The sequence below is a fragment of the Falco cherrug genome, chromosome 3 (assembly GCF_023634085.1).
Source record: "Falco cherrug isolate bFalChe1 chromosome 3, bFalChe1.pri, whole genome shotgun sequence".
Classification (NCBI taxonomy): domain Eukaryota; kingdom Metazoa; phylum Chordata; class Aves; order Falconiformes; family Falconidae; genus Falco; species Falco cherrug.
The window spans coordinates 70,219,329-70,240,128 of NC_073699.1; the positions used below are offsets into that span (position 1 = coordinate 70,219,329).

Below are 20,800 nucleotides of genomic sequence, written 5' to 3' on the forward strand. Positions count from 1 at the left end.
GAAGGCTGCCGAGTCCTTCCGCCGCTTTTCCCCTTCCCCTCGCACTGCCTCCCTCCCCCCTGGCCAAATTAATGAGAGCTTCCAATAAAGGGTGCTAAACGAGTGAAATTAAGACCCAACTCTTCCATCTCTCAGATTACAAGACGAAGGGCTTGCTTTGTTTGAGGCTTTAAAAGGCACCCTTGTAGTCGTTTTCTTTGTGAGTGTATATATATATATATATATATGAAAGAGCTGGGTTTCTTTCCCAAGCATGTATGAGTCTGTCTCACACTTCAAATTTTTGCTTGCATTTTAGCGTCGTTTCATGACTAGAAAATACTATAGGGCAGCGTTGCTTTGCTGGGCTTTGGTTTATTTGACAGCAGTTTGAAGTGAGTGAGTTTTGTGGCTCTTTTGTGTACATTCCTGCTGATGTTACTGGCAATCCGTGAGTAGTATCTGAATAAAGCCCACAAACTGCAAAAATCGCGTGTTTTGGGTAGACCTGAAAGCCTCATCAATGACTTTCAGTGCAAGCATGTAGCAGTGGATTCTTTGTAACAGATAGAATGGGGAGAGATTTCCTAAAACACTATTCCTAAAAATACCACGGTTATTTCAGTCATGAAAACACAACTAATTAATATTTTCAGTATATATTTAGAATATCTGGTTTTCTGGCTCTTGAAGAGGAATGTGTTGATGAGTCTTCTGTCTAATACTTTTTGTAGAATTGAAATGTCTTGGCAGGCCAAAAAAAAACCCCACGAAACCCCCCAAACCTGTACTGTTAAATGAGTGTTGGGAAGTCGGGTAAAATGTTTTCTCCGGTAGGGAAAGCCAAATGGGCCATAGTTTCCTACCAGAAGTTTTTATTGGGTTTTTTTGTTTGGTTGGTTTGTTTTGCTTTTGGAGCCATTGATCTCAGCTTTTGACCACCAGGTATTAAGTATATAACCCAAAGAGCTTTGGCTATTACCAGTTTTGGTAGCTGAGGGTTTTTTTTTTTTTAAATCTTTACTTAATTCTCTAGTAGTTCTTGCAAGGGTACACATGTATCATATGTGTGTAAGCACCTGTAATAATGGCACGATGTATGAATGAGAAAAAGATCAAGAGATAAGCTGTCCAGAAAACATGTCTAGTAGCCATATCCCTAGTGCTTATAGTTGGACAGTGATCTTAGACCCTTCCTATGGTGAGGTGTGGCTGACAGAATTTACTGTAAGTTTGTTCGTATTTTTCATGTATTTAAAATTTTAAAGTTTTTTAAAAATAAATTTGTTAACTTATGAAATTGCAGTCAAGCTACCTCCATGAAACAGACAGCAGTTTACAATTACAGGGTGTAGGGCTACTGCAGGGATTCAGAGATTTCTGCAGTCTGCAGCTGCAAGGATTCTGCCCTGTGTAAGCAAATACTGTGGGTTCTAGAGTCTAGTCCTTGAGATTTCAGCAGTTCAGAAAAGCAGCAAAGTCAGTGTTGGCGAGTGTCACTCTTTCTTCTACACTTACATGTGGCTAAAAGAAGGTCATGAATCAAGAAGTTCTGGCTGAGCAGGACAACTTGACTCTGGGAAATTTATGGTCTCAGGACAGTTGGCTGTTTGTCCCATTCATATACAGGCTGACAGACTTTGAAAACTTGAATTCCACAGGGTTCACTTTTAGCAGGAGGAATTTTATTTAGAAAATAGCTGTTCACACAAAAATAAATTTCATATCCTTTGCTTAGGAAATGGTATGGTTTTAGGTTTTGTGCCTTTTCAGGTCTCCAGGATTCCTACAACCCTGCACGCTAATGGCTTTCATGAAAGAGAAGTGTTGCTCTCTGTAATTGTACAGTCTGTATGTTTATGGTAATACAGCTTTATTTGGAAGAAAATACAGGTGAATTGGCAATGTTTTGTTGTGCAGGTTCCTTAGATGACTTTCACCACCTTGCATGTTAAAAAACTGAACTCTAGATGGCAATAGTCAAAACAATGTCTTGGCCTCAATGGCTGCTATTCTAAGAGAATTTTTTTTGCATTGGTAGTGTTTTCCCAAAACCATCTTGCAATTATCTCTCTTTTTAAAATTTGAACTGTTCAAATTGACCTCTCTGGTGGGCACAAACTGAAACACAGGAGACTCTGCGTGGGCATAAGGAAACACTTTTTTTTACTGTGGGGGTGACTGAGCACTGGCATTGGTTACACAGGGAACTTCTGGAGTTTCCTTCTGTAGAGGTAATAAAAACCCATCTGTATGCAATCCTGGGCAGCTGGCTCTAGGTGGCTCTGCTTGAGCAGAGGGGTTGGACAAAGTGACCTTCAGAAGTCCCTTCCAACCTTCCCATCATTCTGTGATTCTCCTTTGAGGTGGATGAAGTATGGGGTATGAGTCTCAAAAAGCTTGAAAAAGCTAATCTTCTGTGATTTGGGGTTTTGCTGCTCCTTGATTCTTGTTCTGGCTGCTTAGCAGTGGTTGTATATCAGATCATTTTACAGAGGTGTGGTAGGTCTTTAGCTCTTGTCTTTTGGAAAATTTCAGGGTGAGACCTTGAATATATATGAAGCAAGAAGAATGCATTAAAAAAAATGCTACTCCAGATGTTTTTAAAGAAAGAAAAGGAAAAGCAGCTCTTAACACATAATTGGTGTTAACACACTAATAACACAGTTACACAGGTTTTCATGACATAGCCTCTAACCTGAAAGGAAGTTAAAAAAGAATTATTCGTGTGTGGCTTCAGCGTTTCCAGTCTGGCTGCTGTGATTCTAAGTAACTTGCGTTACAGTATTTGAACTGCCAGAGTTTTAGGCCATATGAATCTTCTGTAGTCTGCTGTGCATTGTTGCCAGCATTCATTTGAGAATCACTGGCTGAGGGGCAGTTCTGTTTACTCTGTTCCTTAGGAGTCTCTAAAACACTAGAAAGTGATTTCCACTGCTATTGTGCAGCTAAGGCAGCACAAAGAAAACATGCAGAGGGACATTTATTGTGTTCTATTTATACTGGTATGTGTTTTGTCATGTCCCTTTCTGAACATAGTTATTCTCTCATTTAAGCTTGGATATGTTAGCAAGACAATCCCTCAAACTGTTACCTTTACTTTTAGTTTTACTGACTTTGCATAAAACATTCTTTGTGTGTTTTTTTTAAGATATTAGTGTAATAGAAGATTCTTGTTTTAAATATTTTAGGAGCTTGACAGAAGTGCCTGAAAATTGAAAAGAAAAAGCCGTGAAACACACAAGTATTTTGGAAGGTGCTATATGATTTTGCAGTGAGAAATTTTTTTAAAAATATGGTAGGCCTATATTGTAAGGGTGTGATTTTGAAATATCTTACTCAACTCCTTGTTTCAATTAGAATTTAGCAATGAAGAGTTGCTATTAAGTTGGAATTGAAATAAATACCAGGCTTTTACTGTTCACTTAGCTAATGAAAAGACTATGTTTGAAGACATATTTGTTATAGATACAGAGTAATATTTTGAGTGCTTATGGCTAGGTCCTGTGAAAACTTAGGTGAAAACTTGAGACTTTGTCACTGGTTCTTTCTGCTAATTTGTGAGTTTCCATTTTGTCCCAATAAAGGTCTAGTTGTTACCATGCATGCATGGGTAGTCACTGCTTTGCTATGTCTGTTATTTCAGGTGTAGGAGAAGGATTTTGAGGACTCTGTTACTGTCTTGCACAATCATTCTTCTTTTCTTCCCCTAAATTTTCCTTCCTGATCGTAAAAGTCCTTTCCATTTGTACCAGTGCTGCTTGTCACTGAGTAGCAGCAACATAAAATGAGCAAATTTGGCTTCTACAACTGTCTGATCATTTTCAAATAGCAAAAGAGGAATTCTTTGAACAGCAAAGTGAAATACTTGCGGGGTGTCCTGAAGCAGTTTTTAAGCCTAGAGTATATGTCCTGTATTTAAACGGAAAGGCTACTTTTACACGTATAAACTGAATTCCTTTGTGAGTGCAGTTAAAACTTGAGTATTTTTACTTTCAGAGGGTCTGAATTTTAACAGAAGTCCCATATGAAGAGTGGTAAATATTAAATAAATATAAGAAATGCAGAGAAAGTGATGTAGCTTTAAGTCTGCCTCTGCGGAGCTGGCTGTATTTTGTTTGCTGCCTGTCATGTCAGTCCTCTAGCATCAGTTAAGGTGTGGGTATATTGAATTAGGGGAAAGTCAGTTCTGAGGCTTTACATTCCAATATTCTATTGAAGAAGAATGCAACTTGAACTCCCTGGTTAAGTATTTCCTGAATTTATATTATGTAGATAATTTTAGTAGCTGTGCACTATGATTTTCTATAGTGACCTCTGACGAGAGGAATAGGTGAGTGATGTCATGCAGGCAAGAATGAAGAGGTGGTGTACTGCTTCTGTGGTGTGGGCTAAACCATTTGAATACAATAGGTATAGGCAATTCCTTTTAAAAACATATAGGAGGGACAAACTGCTCAAACTTTTGCCTTAGAAAAGATAATCTTTAGGTTTTAAAAGTGACAGTTCTGTTTGGTCATCTCACTGTTTTGCAGTAACAAAATGTAATTTCATGTATGAGGATTATGTTGGGTCTCAGTGAGTAGAAGATAGACTTTGATTGCACTGGCATACTTTTAATTCCATATTACAGTCACTATACTTGGAATTTGTTTATGACTTTTCCCCAGTAAATTGTGGAGTTAAATAACTTGGTTTAAGTTCTGGCTGTGTGATAACTTCAGCCCTTGTTTTGTCCCTTCTCCTTAGCTTTCTGCCACTTGCAGGTCCTCATTATTTTATTCCCTATTACAGTTGTGCTCATACCTTCATACCTCATTAATTCCTATATATTAAGTTCTTCCAGTTATAATTAAATTTCTATTGGAGACCTCTCATGTCTTTTTCCTTTGAGTTTTTCTGCTGTAGTGAGATTGTGTTCCCTCTTGGGGAGCGGGAAGATCATGTAGGAAATCATTTAGTTCATTCTGAAGTTTCTGTTGATTTTGTAGTGGCTGGGCTTGGGTAAGTAAAGGTTGAGGTCGCAAGCATGGGACATCCAAGTCGTGTAAAAACAAACAGCTGAAAAAAGCTAGTTTAGTATATTCATATGCAGCTGTCAAAGAAGTGTAACTCCTGTTTGGGAATATTTAGCAATAGATACAGCATTATTTACCCGAATGTCAGATGAAGCTATCAGAGTTGGTTAAGGAAATACAAATTTGAAGTTACCTGTGTAGATGGGGGTGATGTGGATGGTATATCTATGTGGTGCGTTGACACTGGCCAGCAGTTAAGCACTCTCCAGCCCCTTGCTCACTTCCTTCTGCAGTAGGGTGGGAGGAGGAACTGGAGTAGCAAAAGCAAGAAAAACCTTGCGGGTTGAGATGAAGACAGTTTAATCAACGAAGGGAGAAAGTAAAAAAGAACAACAAACCCAAACAAAACCAGCAAAAACTCCCAATCAGCTGGTACAAAGGGAAACATGCACCACCTCTCATAAGCAGGCTGATACCCAGTCAGTCTCTGAGCAAAGACTACCTCAGAAAGACCACCTCCAAGTTTGTATTGCTGAGCATGATGTATGGCATAGAATATCCCTGTGGTTAATTCCTGTCAGCTGTCCCCTCCAGCCTCTCTCCCACCCTCAGGCTACTCATTGTGGTGTCAGAGTGAGAAACAGAGGTGGCCTTCACACTGTACAAACACCACGATAGCTAAACATTGGTGTGTTATTGGCATTGTTTTAGTCACAAATTTAAAACAGAGCGCCATAGGGGCTGCTGCGAAGTTAACTCCATCCCAGCCAGACCCAGTACAGTCTATTTAGCATCTAACCAGCTACAGTGGAGCTATCAGTTCTCTGTCCTGTCAGGCTTCTCTGCTGCCTGCAGTGTATCAGTGTGGCTGTGCCACTTCTGGAGTCATCTGTGGTAGTGAAAGTAGTACGCCTGCTTTGTGTTGGCAGATGCTGAGCAACTGGCACCTGGACATCCATTCCAGCAGTGTGCTCCTGGAAGCTAAGTGTCTGGACTGGTGCCACTTTAAATTGCAGATTGGATATTGACCGAAATGTAATAAAAGTACTTGTCTTATATGAGCAAGTCTCGACTGATTTTTGGATTTTGGTCTGATAATGTGGACTGAGAGCTGAGTCTTTGCCCTGCTGCTCTCATGAGAAGTCATGAGGAGTGACTGCTGTTTTTGTTTGGTGAGAGTGCTGAGTTAAACTAACCTGATTCTTCTATGGTTGCAGAACTAAGCAAAATGTTTTAATGATTCATTGTAATTTGTGTTCCATGACTCCAACTGTAGTATGAGAAAACATCAGTATTGCCATCTTTTTTTTTTTTTCTCTTGTCCTACCACTTTCCACTCATAAATTAGTAAATAGGTTTTGATAGGGTCAGACCCTTCTGTCCCTAGACTTGCCAGCTGCCATTTAACTTCAGTGACAAGTTTTCATCCATGAATTCCGCAAGCTTGAGTGTTGTATTCGCAGTGTCCTCTCGGTTGGATGTGAGCAGGCTATTAGAGATCTAATAAGGCTGTGCTGCATTTACAGCTGAATGAGCCCATCTGCGCCTTGCAGAGAGGACTACAGGCTGCCATGAGGCACCGTGCTGCTTACATAAGGAAGGAATGGTTGGGAGCGCTCTAATTCAGTCTTCCTCCTTCTACATTGAGTTGTCAGCAGTGGCTTACAGCAGAGAGCACCTGCTCGCTGACTCAACTCCCGAGGTCAAGTTTTCAGAAATCTGAGTTGACCCGAAGCTGGATTGCTGCTGCTCTGTGAGGGACAATTAATTTGAAAATAACTTTGTAACATTAAGAGTATTTAAATAAGTCCATTGTTAAACTGAAAGTTTATTATTGTGGGTACTTTGCAAATCTGATTCTGGTGTTTTGGGGCACTTTGGACAAACTAAGAATACAGACAAATGCATGTTTGACATTGCATAATGAGCTAAGTGTTCCCTGTTTAGTTTAATTGTATTGATACTTGACTGTCTCAAGCTGTGATGGAATAGGGTTGATTTATGTTGCAATTAGACAAACATGCAAGTTGAAAAAAAATGACAGTAGCTGTTGCATTGTTTCCATGCAGTTAATATTAATTAATGGCAGTGTTTTAAACTTTGCAGCTGTTAGTGAGGTTTATCATTTGTTGTAGTATGCAGACCTGAACAAATCCCTTATTTTTCAGGGGATTTTTTACTTTAAGACTAATTTTGTGTTTAATCTATGTTTATGGTCATCAAGAAGTAGCTTCTTTCTAGTAAGAGCACCGTTTTTTCATGTGATTGTGTTGACATTATATGCTTAACCAATTAATGTCTTCTCTAACAAAAAAATCACACTTTTATTTCTCTGTTGTTGACTTGAATAGCATTCTTTAGTTCGTTAACAGCAGACTTGTGTTTCCATCTGGACAGTGTATCTGACAATAAGTAGACTGTTTAATCTGTGTACCTAATATTTATATTTTTCTGAGAGCATAGACACGACTAGATATTTATGATAGGGTTGCTAATCTGATACATGATGAATTGTGACCATCAAATGCTATGTCACATATCAATAATTTTATTTTATTTGCCTTTTTACACAGGGAGTGTTTAGGGTTGTGGTGGGGGGTTTTTTTGTTTGGTTTTTTTTTTTGTTTTTGTTGTTGTTGTTTTAAAATCAACAAATTCCTCAGAGCATTTAAAAGTACAGGATTCACACCCAACTGCCAATTCCTTGAATTAGCATCATCTGCATGCTTTTGGGTGTTCAACAATATTAGCCTTTCAGATAGGTTCAGTATTTTGTAGTGTTTGGCTTGTTCCGTGATCCAAGCTGATGCATCTAAAAGCATTTTTTCTCTGATATGAGGAAAGAAGATTGCATAACTGAGTTTTAGTGCTGATTTCCCTGAAATATGGTAATGTAGGTTATTACTTTGACTTACTATGATGTAGAGGTATCAGTGTAAATAATGTCTTCATCTGGTTATTAATTCTTCTAAAAAAAACTCTTGTCAAACTGTTACTTCATTTTTACATTGAAACTAAGACAGACCCAAGTCATACTTTATAAGCCTGTGATGCCTGCCTGAAAAGTCAAAATACAGCTCACTTGCTTGTTACTTTTTTAATTGACAGTGTCTTTCCTGTTTTTCTGTCTTTTCCAGTTCTAAACACAACATAACAGTTTAGTCCTTGCTGTTATCCAATTGCTTGGTTTCAGTAGGGATATTAATCTGAATACTCTCCCTGTTACTGGAAGAATAAAATAAAAAGTCACTTCCTGCATCTTCTATGAAAGGAAGCTGTGCAACTCTCAGCAATACCCAGTATTTGGCTGGTAATTGAGGACCAAAGTATTTTGTGAGGACCAAAGTGAGAGTACAAGTGAAAAAAGGTTGTTATAGCCTCATGTTTCCCTTAAGCTACTTCAGACATAGCGTTAATGAATATTTTTATTTTAATCTCCGTTAGATCTCAGTCCTGCACTTTGAGTGAAATAACTGAACTTTCAGAGTTCTTTTAAATCCAAACTAGACTGTCTTTCTATTCATGCTGGCTGTAACTACTTAGAGCAGTCTTCAAGTCTTCAGCCTGATCTTCCAGTAGTTGAGCCTTTGAAGAATTCTGGAATCTGATAAAAATTTATTTGCTATGCCTTATCCTTTAAGGATTTCTGCAGTAAGCATCCTCTGCCAAGTCAAGCTGGAGTTTACAGTCCAGTTGCTTATTGTAGAGTCCAGTTTTGGTTCTGAAATGTCTTTCCTTTGCTCTTTAGCAATATGAAATATAGTACCAAAAAAGCGTAAGATTTGGCTTTGGAAAGAGTTAGATTTTCTTTGAATGAGTAAGTCTTACAATGTTACAGACATAAGCAATGAATTTTCTAAATGTGTGCTTTCTATTTCTTCTTCCTTGGGGTCTGAGGGCCTTGAGGAAGGTGAAAATGCTTGCAGGCAGTGCAGGGTTTATGGTCACCCATGAACTAGTTTGGAGAAGTTCGTGATACTTCAACACAGGGTGTGATGTGCTCAACCATTCATTTCCCAAAGCTGTGGCTGATTTTCTGTGTTTACCTATGAAGTATTTTAAGGTTATGCTGTTGTTACCCCTTTCTGTTTGTTTTACTGGTGATCATTTCCTTATTTGTAAAGCAAAAACTGAAGTATCTTCTTCTGGTATGTTTTTGCATCAGGTGGTATGATTTCATACACTTGCAGTCATCAAATTCTATTGGAACATTACCAAGATTTTTAATTGTTCATTAAAATACAGTTAAACTCCTTTTTGAATTCCAGAGGAAAATTCATAGCTTGTCAATTAATCAGTATTGTGGTTGATACTGGCATGATACACATTTAATAAACATTATATATAGAAACGTTATTGACCTACGAGTAAGTCCTTTGGTAGTATTATTCAGATGCCAGTGAGCATGTTGCTTTTTCTGTGTTTCACATTGTAGAGAAGTTAGCACCTTACACTTTTGCTACTTCAACCACTTAAGCATTGTTTTTGTATGTTGTCCAGTGCCTTTGATCTCAAGAGTGAGTGTTTAAAGATAGTAATCTCTTCGGTTCATGGAGAGGGCTTAAAGGCCTTTCTGAAGTCATGGATTGTATAAATTTTCAGTTGCCATTTTAAAGCGAGAGGTCAGGCCTTCCTGGGGTTGAACAATTACCACTTTTTCTAGGGGAAAGGAAAGCTGCTTGCATTACATTTTCATATGGTCCAAGTATTGGAGTAGGTTTTTGTTCACCGTTTCTTGTCATGCCAGTATTTACAGAAATTGATTTTGTGCCCTTTATTCTACTCGGGTATATTTATCACAAGGTTGCTTAAAGGACAGTGACTTTGTAATTAAAGCTGTGCTTTTCGGCTTTTGAAGAAATGTGACCATTTCAGGGATGTTATTGGTACTGTCTGCATATACTGTGAACTTATAACCGAGAGCCCTTTAAAGGATGCAGTAGGTTTTATACATGTTAAAAGATTTGTGATACTTACGTAAAGTATTTCTCTCTAACAGAAAGATATGTAGCTAAACTTTGCAAAGCAGAAGTTAATTGTGTGACTTAGTCCAGAGGTGGGAAGCGTAAGTTCCCAGGACGTTGTTTTGGTTGTGATTTCTCACTCAGATTATCATGTACTGAAATGTTTTCTAGAGCTTTCTCAAGTACAAGCTTTTAGAATTTGTTTATGAGAGTTTTAGCAGGAAAAAAAGGTGGTCAGGACGAAAGGTGTTGGTTGTTTCTTTTGTGTGTCTGGTTTTCTTTGTTGTTTGTTTTGTTTCCTCTGTAAGTGGTGTGTTGAGTGAGACAGTATGTTGAGATGGGTAAAGTACTGAGCAGAAGTACTATATGCATTGTAATCTTCGGTTTCCTCACAGGAAATGTAAACAGGATGCTGTAAACTTCTAGTTGTGTTGTTACTTCCTATGCTGAATTCTTACATACGTGGTAAGAAGTATAGACTTTCTTAAAGGGAAACATCAGCCCTTGTGTGTCTAGATAATAAAATCAACATTCCCTTTTTTGCATCCTGTTGCATTCTGTTGTTTTGACGCACTTTGAGTTGTGACAGTGTTTGAAACTGAATTCTGTGGATTTTTTTCTCTTTATTGTCTTTTATCTGCAGCATGAGTAAATAGATTTTTATTTTCGTTTTATTAATACTGCTTTGAATGATCTTACATATTTTAACCCCTGCTGCCAATTGCTGTTCTTAAAGGTTTTCTTACAAAAGGATAATTTCCTTAGTAATACAGTATCTTTTCAAGTGTAAGATGTGTTTAACTTACTTGAATTAATATTTTCCATATATCCTGAATATTTATAGGACTGACTTCAGCGATTTGAGACAGAGGATATAGAAGCTTGCAAATTGTGTATCAGAAGTTGTGTGACTGTAGGAGTTCAAAAGAAGAAAACTGTATGGGCATAGAGTGGGTCTATTTAAAAAAAATTTTTCCTCTGTTGAATTCATGTGTACACACTTTGGCTTGCAGTTTATTGCATCTCTGTCAGCTATTTGCAACATTAGTGTTGGTTTTACAACTGCAAAGGTAACCAGTAAGGGGGTTACATTGCCAGAAGCAGAAAAAAGAAAAGATGCCTAAATTTTTCTTAAAAAGAGGTGTGGGGGGGATGGACAGGGGGACAAAACAGGACAGAGGGGACAGAAAACCAATGTAGACAGAACTGTTGACTGTGTTGTGTGATAAAGGTCTTTTTAGAAATGTGTAATGTAATATTAAAAGTAACCCCAGCAGTGTCTGTCTTATACCTAGTGTATTTTGCAATATTTTATTTTGTTGCAAACTTGATGGGTGTTTATGAAGCACAGAAATAATGTATTTCATATTACTAGGAAAAGGTGATATTTATCTCCTTAGTGACTGGCAGTTGGAGAGATGGAAGTATGCTGTTGATCTTGTGCCAATGGAAGCAGTAATGTTTATGCCCCATATCTTCAAGATCCCATGAATCCTGTATAAGACAAAATCTTACACGAGTTTGAATAGTTTCTGGGTTTTATAATAAATTACAATGTGACTTCTTACAAATGTTTTGATGCTTGTTTTGTAGATGATGTTCTGACACCAAATACAGAGAACAGTAATTTTCCCTACCAGGTACCTAACTTCCATAAGTGTGAGATCTGTTTGCTGTCCTTTCCAAAAGAGACCCAGTTCCAGCGCCATATGAGGGATCATGAGCAAAATGACAAGGTATGAATTGTAGTAGGTGTAAACTTAGAAAATACTAGTGCATATTGATCTTTTCTATACTGACAAGTAAAAGTAACACAAGACAGAAATTTTTTTTTTTTTTTTTTTTTTTTTACTCACATCACTAGTAATTACTATTTGGGGACATCAGAGTTCTATGAAGTTTCTCTTTCATGCTTCCTTATGTTTCCTTTGAGACAGGACCTTACTTTGATGCCATTTATTTAGATTGTTGTTTCCAGTTCAGTAGTTTCTAATTTTAGCCATTTTCTTTCATTTTTAAAATATTCAGGTAGATGAGATTTCTTTAATGTTCAAACTGATACTACACATTAACAATAAAAAGAAAATAATGGTTGTATTGAATAACTAGACCTGCTGGACTCTTATAGCTGTTTTCTATAATGTTGAGCAACCTAATCTAGTAGATATGTATTAGCCAGTAGATTAATATCACTACTCTAGCCGCTTACAAATAAAATTTGGGAAAGAATGAGAAAAACAGAGATATGTGATTGAGACTAGGCTGACTTTAAACGCAGTTTTTGCCACAGGTTTCATCTGTATTCTGAAGTATTTTATTTCTGTTCATTGCTTTTTGTTTCACAAAGCTAAAACTCCTTTACACGTGTGTGAAAAATAATTTTATTACTGTTTGAGGTAGCTGTAGGTACAGATTGTAGGTACAAAATGTAGGACTTTGGGATGGTAATTCATGTATACTATTAACTACTTAAGTAAAGTTGAGATATAAAAAATGGAGGTTGATACTGTTAAAACCATTCTATTGCACACTTGTGGAGGAACCATTATATCTAAAAGTGAAGGTGCTCTTAAAGAATGAAAACTGATGGTGCGGTTACCACTTGAAGAGCAGCCAATCCTAGCATAAACTAAGCTGTTTGCTTTGCTGGTTCAATTATTAATTTTGCTTAAGGGAATCTCAATCACAGTCTCTGTTGAAGTAAGAAAATTTATTCCAGTCTCTTGCTCATTCTTCTCTTCTGCTAACTTCCATCTCCTCAGACAGTCTGTTTTGGGTCTGCTTGCTTTAGTTCCCCTGCCTTCTTTCACCAATGGTTTTGAAATGCTACGTAGGCATTTTCAGTAGTGAGATGCATAGAAGAGAAAATAACCAAGACTAGTATTACTAAGGATCATTATCATATGTAGGTAGTTGAGTTGCTCATTTTTATTTCAAACATTTTTATTTGTATGGTCATATGTGTCACCTAGGGTATATGTATTTAAGGGGAGATTGAGTTTTGTCTTTATTTTTGTGGTTTTAACAGCCTCACCGATGTGACCAGTGTCCAATGTCATTTAATGTTGAATTCAACTTGACACTTCATAAATGTACTCACAATGGTGAAGATCCTACGTGTCCTGTGTGCAACAAGAAATTCTCCAGAGTAGCCAGTCTGAAAGCTCATATAATGCTACATGAGAAGGAAGAGGTAATTCATTGAACCTCATAATTTAAATTTTGAGAAGACATGTCATAATGGCTATGCTCCATCCCTTCCCTATATGCTTTAAATTGGAGGACTGAATAAATGGTCTCATTCAGAAGAAATATAAAATTTCTAGTGGCGAGTCTGTTTTAATAATAGCAGCAGAAATTAATATAAGCAAATGTTCTTATCCTGTCTTTACTAACAAAGAGAATCTGTGCATGTTTAATAGATAACCAGATCATACGCGAACATTAACTGATCAGTTATTTACATATACTTTTATTTTGAGCAATTTCTGTGACTTCAGGTAGATTGATAAGCCGACACGTAATAGTTTGGGTGATCATTTTTGATGATAGATGTCATAGTGAAGCATTCTTGCCATCTTCTTTCTTGCATCATGAAGCTGTTCCCTTATCTAGAGCTCCCACCCCTTTTTTTGAGTGGTAGTTCACTTGAGAAGACTCTTTATTCCTTTCCCTCTCACAGTTTAATTTTCCATTTTTATAAGGCGTGGGTTAAATTCTTAGAAACAATGCATAGTAGTATTTTGCACACTTTATAGTCATTAACTGCATTACTGCTGTTGCCAGAGTTGATTGTACAGCCCAAAATACCAAGTTTTCATTCATGTAATTATCTCTTCCCCATGTAAAGCCTTTTTTAAAATTGCAGTTTGTTGGAGAACTGGAGCTGAGTCAAGTATGCACTTTTATTGCCAGACTTCTAATCATACACATAACAACTGTATGTTTCTCCATGCCAACTGCAGACAGCTTGCAGCAGTTTTGACCAGTAGCTTTGGAGTGATAGGCCTGTCTGCATTTTCCCCTAAACCAGGCAGAGAATGCCATCTGTAGAGAATGTTGTCTAAGAATGTTCTTCTGTAATCTTGCTATCACTTCACATATTACCACATACACATCTAAGTGATGAGAGGACCTGAATACAATTCTCTTGCATGTTGATATATCTATAGTGGTACATCGCGTAATGGCTATTTATTGAGGAAACTTGATTTATGAATTACTAAAAACATCGGAGTAAGGAAGCTGAGCATCAAGAAAGATGCCTAAGAGTGATTTTTAGTATTCATTTCTATCACAAAGTGACTTTTTATCCACTTCAGCAGCTCTGATATTGATGCTTGGTGCAGATGTCAGAAGAATAGGTTGTGTGATGCCTTCCAATTTAAAATTCAGTCTGCAGCTTGAAAATTGTTTATAAAAATATGAACACCTTTCAATTGCTAATGAATATATTCTTATAATGCCCTGTAATTCAGTGATAAAACAGAGATGAACATAACAATTCACAGAGAATTGCAGGAATGACTTTCCCAGTAGTTATGCAGAGGGACTGTAGGAGAGCTGGAATTTGAACGTGACGCAGAGGGTCTTGACGATGGCAGTAGCTGTCATTCAGGAATTTTTCGTAATGTGCAGGGTAAGAAGTTACCAGTGGAGTGCATTCTCTGTCCTGTTTGCTATTCCTGCTTTTGTTGTTCAAAGGGTTGAAAATTTGCAAACAGCAAAGACACATACGAGAACATAGCGATTGAGGAGCTTGCTGTACGAAGCTGAAGTTTGAGTAACTTTAGCCTTGCTTTGTGCTGCATCAGCCAGCTTTATCTACAGCTGAGTGCAGAAGGGCAATAATAAGAAACTAGTGTGATTAGCTTCTTGAGCTCTCCAATTACATTTGGGAGAGCATGTCTGTCTGTTGAAATGCAGATTTTCATAATCAGTTGCTCCTGTTAGAGGTTCCAGATAGAAGCAATTTCCTAGGCTATTGAAATCAAACTTGCAAGAGACCTAACTTTTCTCTTCACATTCTGTGGTGATTTATGTGTGATGAACTAGGTAACAGGAAAAAATATTTGAAATTCCTCACTTTCAGGTAGCTTTCTTCTAAGAAGCCATAAAGAGCATACCTTGTATAAATATGCCCAACCTTATAGATGATTCTTGGTTTTGTCCATTTCTTCAGTGGAAGTGGACAGTGGTACCCATGGCTACTTTTTGACCTGGTGAGACCGGAATGCTAAATTAAAACCTGAAAAATTCTGATTTATTACATTAAAACTGCTAATATGTTGTCTTTCTCCATGACCATGAGGTTTTCTTGGGCTTTAGGAAAACTTTAGTGTGTTGAAAAAGTTAAAACTGATGCTTGGTGGATATGAAGTGAAAATTCTCTTGTTATAAAATCCAGGGGGGGGGCGGGGGTTGCGGTAGGTGTTGGGGTTTTTTTGGTGTGTGTGGTTTTTTTTTTTTGTTTTTTTGTTTTTTTGTTTTTTTTTTTTTTTTGTGAAGAGTGTTTGCTGTATTTGATTTGTCCTGACTTATGATTGGGGAGCAATGGTCTGAAAAAGTGCAAATGAAAATCTTTTTTTCAGGTAGATTCAGTGACACTAAACAGGTGAATATCATGAGTATTAAAGGGTACCTTCAGATATTGCATCTGATAAGACAAAGATAGTTAATACAGGCAGAATTAAATGCATATGCATAAAGTGTTATAAAATTATTTCTGAGTTTGGGAATTTTAAGTATTATCTAACAATGTATGATCAGCCCCTTTTGTTTAATGTTAGAAGGTGGGTTTAACCACACTGAGGTTAGCAATGTGCAATTACTTGTTCTGTGTGTGAATTTTTTTGTTTGCTTGAGGGACAAATGAAATAAATCTGGTACTGCCTATTCCAGAGAGGCTATTTGACGTGATAGATTGCTCTGTACAGTTCTGGTTTACCATTACCTTGCTTTCCTACAGCAAATTCCACAGTAATGAATAAAAATACGTGGAATTGTGTTGTCTCAAATATTTCTTAGGCTGTTATTTTTTTGTGTGTGTGTAAGTTGCTTAATATGATACGTGCAATAGTAACTTAATGTTATAGATATGTGTGTCTGAAAGATGCTGGGAAGCAATTGAAAACCTCTCAATTCTGAGAGGGTCCATGAGCTTGGTATAGTATGTGCACTGTAAGATTCTCTTCAGATAATTCTCCCCCATTTGTATGAAAGAATCATCATAAACCAAACTTGCATAAGAACAGTATTTTTCAATAAGAAGGATTTTTTTTCAGATTTGAGTGTAGGTCCTGGAGAAGAAAGTAGTATTTATTTATTGTCCTACACTGTAACTTGAGTCCAGTAATAATGATCTCTAGGTTAGATTAAACAAGTAATTTTTGAGGTCATTAATTTCATTAAATTTCATTTAATTTCATTAAAGGACTTCAGATTTTTAAGTTAACTTCTTGTGTAGTTATAGGACAAGGGGTAATGGCTTTAAACTGGAAGAGGGTAGATTTAGGTTAGGTATTAGGAAGAAATTCTTTACTGTGAGGTTGGTGAGACACTGGAACAGGTTGCCCAGAGAAGCTGTGGATGCCCCGAGAAGCTGTGGATGCCCCATCCCTGGAAGTGTTCCGGGCCAGGCTGGATGGCGCTTTGAGCAACCTGATCTAGTGGAAGGTGTCCCTGCCCATGGCAGGGGTTTGGAATTCAGTGATGTTTAAGTTCCCTTCCAACCCAAACCATTCTATGATTCCATGAAACGTCATCTGGTGATACCACAGAATTTTGGGGTTTTTTTTCAGGCTTAGGGCGCGAATTTATTGTCATAGCATTTTAAAAATAGTACGGCATATCTTTGTTTCTCTTGATTAAAACATTCTTGTCAGTATCTTTTTTTAAATGCACACTGGGTTGTTTTTTTTTCTCCTGTTGATAATTCAAGAAGAGAAAAGGGAGGAGGATAAAAAACAGTTCCATTTGCAGTGATAATCACTATTACTGAAAAATGAACTGAGACAAAAACTGTCTGAAGTTTCTTAGGCATACCAGTAAGGAATATGTAACAAGATGTGTTGCCAAAGAGATGGTGAATATTTTTAGACATGTAATCTTAACACTCTGCTTAGATTTTGTAAAATAAAAATACATTGAGAAATAAATGGCTTTGAAAAGCAAAAGGAAGTCAAATAAAGGCAGATCTTTTAGTTTTCATTGAAACAGTATTTGACTTTGATTCTTCTGTATTTTAGAGAAATGGCAGTGCTTTTGCATGAAACATTACACGTATAATCTCCATTCTAAATAACGTGGAATACTCATATAACTGGAAAGTGGTGTTTAACACTGCTGTAACATTAATTGGTTGAAGAGGTATCTGTCAAAAACAGTATGAGTCCCTATTTATTTCTCTTGTCTTTTTTGTGAAGCTATGTTAAAGTCAGTAGTAACTCTGGGGGGATCAATGTTAAAAAGTGACAGTCTGAATCACTTTAACCAGTAAAAGTGTAAAATCTCTGAGTCTACAGTTAAGATGGTTTTGGTTAGAAAGTATTTTTTATAAAGTTTATGTAGACCATAGTGTAATGACACTGGTGTAGGTTTCTGTGTGTGTCTTGAACCAGCATACCAAGAAAGTACAAAGTGGTGATGATGGTACTGAACTGCTTGTTTCTGCTACCATATGAACTATTTCAGAACTAATTTTCAGTGGAGTTTCTTAAAATATAAATATTGCCATAAGCTTGCAGTGATTACTGTTCATGATTTATATTATGGGGCTCATAAACTTTTTTGCTTGTGTACTTTTGCTGCTGCTTGCTTGCAGCTGCCAATGTCCATAGAAGGATACGTTCATCTACTTGAGCAAAGCTTGTGCGTGTGTATTGCTGCTTGGGAATCTTTTGAAAAATCAGTCTCTATTATTTCTTTCAGAATCTTATCTGTTCAGAGTGTGGAGATGAATTTACTTTACAGAGTCAGCTGTCCATACACATGGAAGAACATCGTCAAGAACTGGCAGGCAGTAGGATCCACAGCTGCAAGTCTTGCAAAAAGGAATTTGAAACTTCCTCACAGCTAAAGGAGCATATGAAAACTCACTATAAAATAAGGTGACAATTGTGGGATTGTGACAAAATGAGCAGATGTTACTTTTATGGTGATAGCTGGGGAAGGCAGGAGTAGTATTTCCAGTCAGCAAACTATCATGATCTATGCAGATAATTTCTTTTCTCTGGTATGCTGTTATGAAATGGCATTAGGTTTTTAAAACCTTGTTAAACTAGGTGGTTATTTTTGGAGGCTTTTTTTTCCCCCTTCCTTCTGTTTTTGTATTTAGGCACCCATACTAATCCATAGTTCCATCTACTAGCTATTTGTAAATACAGGTTAAGTTTTCTTGATACAAAGTGATTTTTGAAGTGTGTTCATTCACGATTTTAAAGGCTAATGGCAGTACATTGAAGCAAACGTACACTAATTTTACATGGCATTTATTGTAATTGCAAAAGTCCTGATGCTTACCTTCTGCAAAGACATAAGTTGTTCCTTGAAGTTTAATCATCTTTTGCAAGTGGTCCTCATCACAACCTGCTATGACTTTCTTGTAAATCTGAAAAAGCACAAAATAAAGGGAAGAAGAGGCTTAATAAATGCTGTTCTTATTTTCGGTGAATGTTTGTTTTGTCCTTTATTTCAGCTCTCTAGTTTAGCTTCAGTTTTAGGAGGGTGAAAATTCCTTTAAGTTATAAGAAAGAAAACTTACTTCTCCTGATGAAGTTTATACCTTAAGAAAGCCTGAAGTTTTGATAGATTATTTCTCTTTCAATCTTCACTCTGTTTTTACAAAAAAGACAAGAAAATACATTTTTAAAAATGAGAAGTATTGGCGATTTCCAATTATTTTCATTAGCAGATGATAGAGGTTGTAAGATCTTACTAGTTGTGTTCCATAAGGTTTAAAGAACTGTAGTTGTGATTTCCATTTGCAAGCTGAAAATTGAGGGTTTGAAGTATAAAGTTATGTTTGTATTGGGTTATATAAGTGCATTACATTACACACAAAAGCATTCTTTTTACAGACATCTCGTGTAAGTTAGAATGAATCAATAAAGATTAGAGGAGTGAATGCAGTCTGATGGCTGTGATTTTGAGAGAGTATTGTGCATGCTACATTTTGACATAAATGAAATATAAGTGCTCCATGATGATTTGTTTATTTTCCTAAATGTGGATTATTTCTGGATTCATAGCTTCCTTATGTGAGATTCGCCTTATTTATCAGTTCAGATGTAGAAACATGTTGCATTTGAATTTGATAAACTGCTGTCCATAATGGTGTTTACTGTCCTTTCACCAGCAGTACCAATATAACCCACGTATGTGAGCCAGGTTAATGAATTGTGTTTCCCCTCCATTTCATCACAAAGCTAATGTAGCTCAGAACTTCTGTATTTCAATAGAAATGATTTTGAAAGGAAAAACAAGGAAATTCTGATTTTGTTTTTTTTTGTTATTTAACATATTCTTCTCATACTGTTAAACAGGAAAAGATGAATTGATGGATTATTAAAAGTTAGTTTGATCTAATTTGTTTGACTGTACAGTATATTTAAAGTTCAAAGACATAAGTCAGTTTCATTCCTGCTTTTCAGCTTCACAATATTTTTAGGATTTAAAAATATAAAGAGCCTTGCTCCCTTAGGTTTTTTTCATAGAGTGGTTGCACTCCCCCTTCCCAAAAAGGTATTTGTTTGGTCTCTGAATCATTTGAATGGAAAACTATTCCGAAGTTCTAATTCAAATTTAGTATCTGCCTTTTGCTAAAAAGCAAATGGTCATTACGACCCTAAATGATGAAATTCTTTAAAGGTGATCAGATCTTTAAGGGTTGTCCCTACAATTTCCTCCAAATTGAATATTATTTCCTTTAGTAAAGTGCTGCAGCTGTAGTTGAAACAGACGTTGCTTATCAAAGAGTGTATTCTGACAATCAGGCTGGTCTAGATCTGCCCTGAGATGGAAAGAAGAGGTTGTAACATCTGTCACATGTTATTTCTCCTCCTCTTCAATCTTCAGTCAGCTTTACTCTGAGTACTTCAGTAAGTTTTTGTAGATAAAATTAATATGTGGAAGTAAAATATATTACCCGCATTCTGTGCTCACTCTGCAAGATCATAAAAAGAGTTTAAAAATGCATGTAATACTTGTTTGAAGTAATTGGAAGGGAAATGTGCTTTTCTTTAAATATACTGAGTATCTATGTTCTCTTAGAGTAGAAAGCACAGCATTTGAGCAGAAGTTTAATGATTTCCTGTGTTAGCAGGGAAGTAACAGTTCATGCATATCTTTTACATTGGTACACCAACTTGTGTTTCAAAGGTGGTGGTGGTGTTTTGCACATCTGCTGCACGTTAGCTAATTCTTTCAGATCAGAAAAAATACCAGGTACTTACCTTTGTGTAATTTCAGTTAGCTTTAAGCAGTACTGACAAGTTGGATTACTGTATAAGTGTAGATACTGGGGCACTGTGGAAAATGTGGAGTACTCTATATACTGTATTGGTTTGTCCACTGCCTTCTGGTTTCCGCTTGTTTAGCTGAGTTGTGATGGCCTGTAAGATCTAGGGTTTTGTTTTTCCTTTTTTTCCAACATAAAATCAGTTGTTGATTTTCCACATTGCTATTGATGTTCTTCAGCAGTCATTTAAACTAATTAATCTGCTTTGTAAAGAAATGAATTTTGGGAATTTGTATCAACTGTTAACTGTGTCTCTGTGGAGAGTGTGGTTTGTATTTGAGGGGCAGTGGTGAATATTTGAGGCATTACATTCTTAACCTATT

At 36.7% G+C, this 20,800-nt stretch overlaps 1 protein-coding gene across 8 annotated transcripts in view; it reads left to right on the forward strand.

The window, feature by feature from the left end:
* The window catches only part of ZNF236 (zinc finger protein 236), a 93,006-nt gene that overhangs the window by 1,009 nt on the left and 71,197 nt on the right, over positions 1-20,800 (forward strand). For all 8 annotated transcript variants that reach the window (XR_008731288.1, XM_055704370.1, XM_055704374.1 and 5 more), the window contains exons 2-4: positions 11,555-11,697; positions 12,990-13,154; positions 17,891-18,069. Coding sequence is in view for 7 of the 8 variants with exons in the window: in XM_055704370.1 (XP_055560345.1) it covers positions 11,555-11,697; positions 12,990-13,154; positions 17,891-18,069 (487 nt within the window). In the remaining variant the exon portion in view is untranslated. The remainder of the gene's footprint in view (positions 1-11,554; positions 11,698-12,989; positions 13,155-17,890; positions 18,070-20,800) is intronic.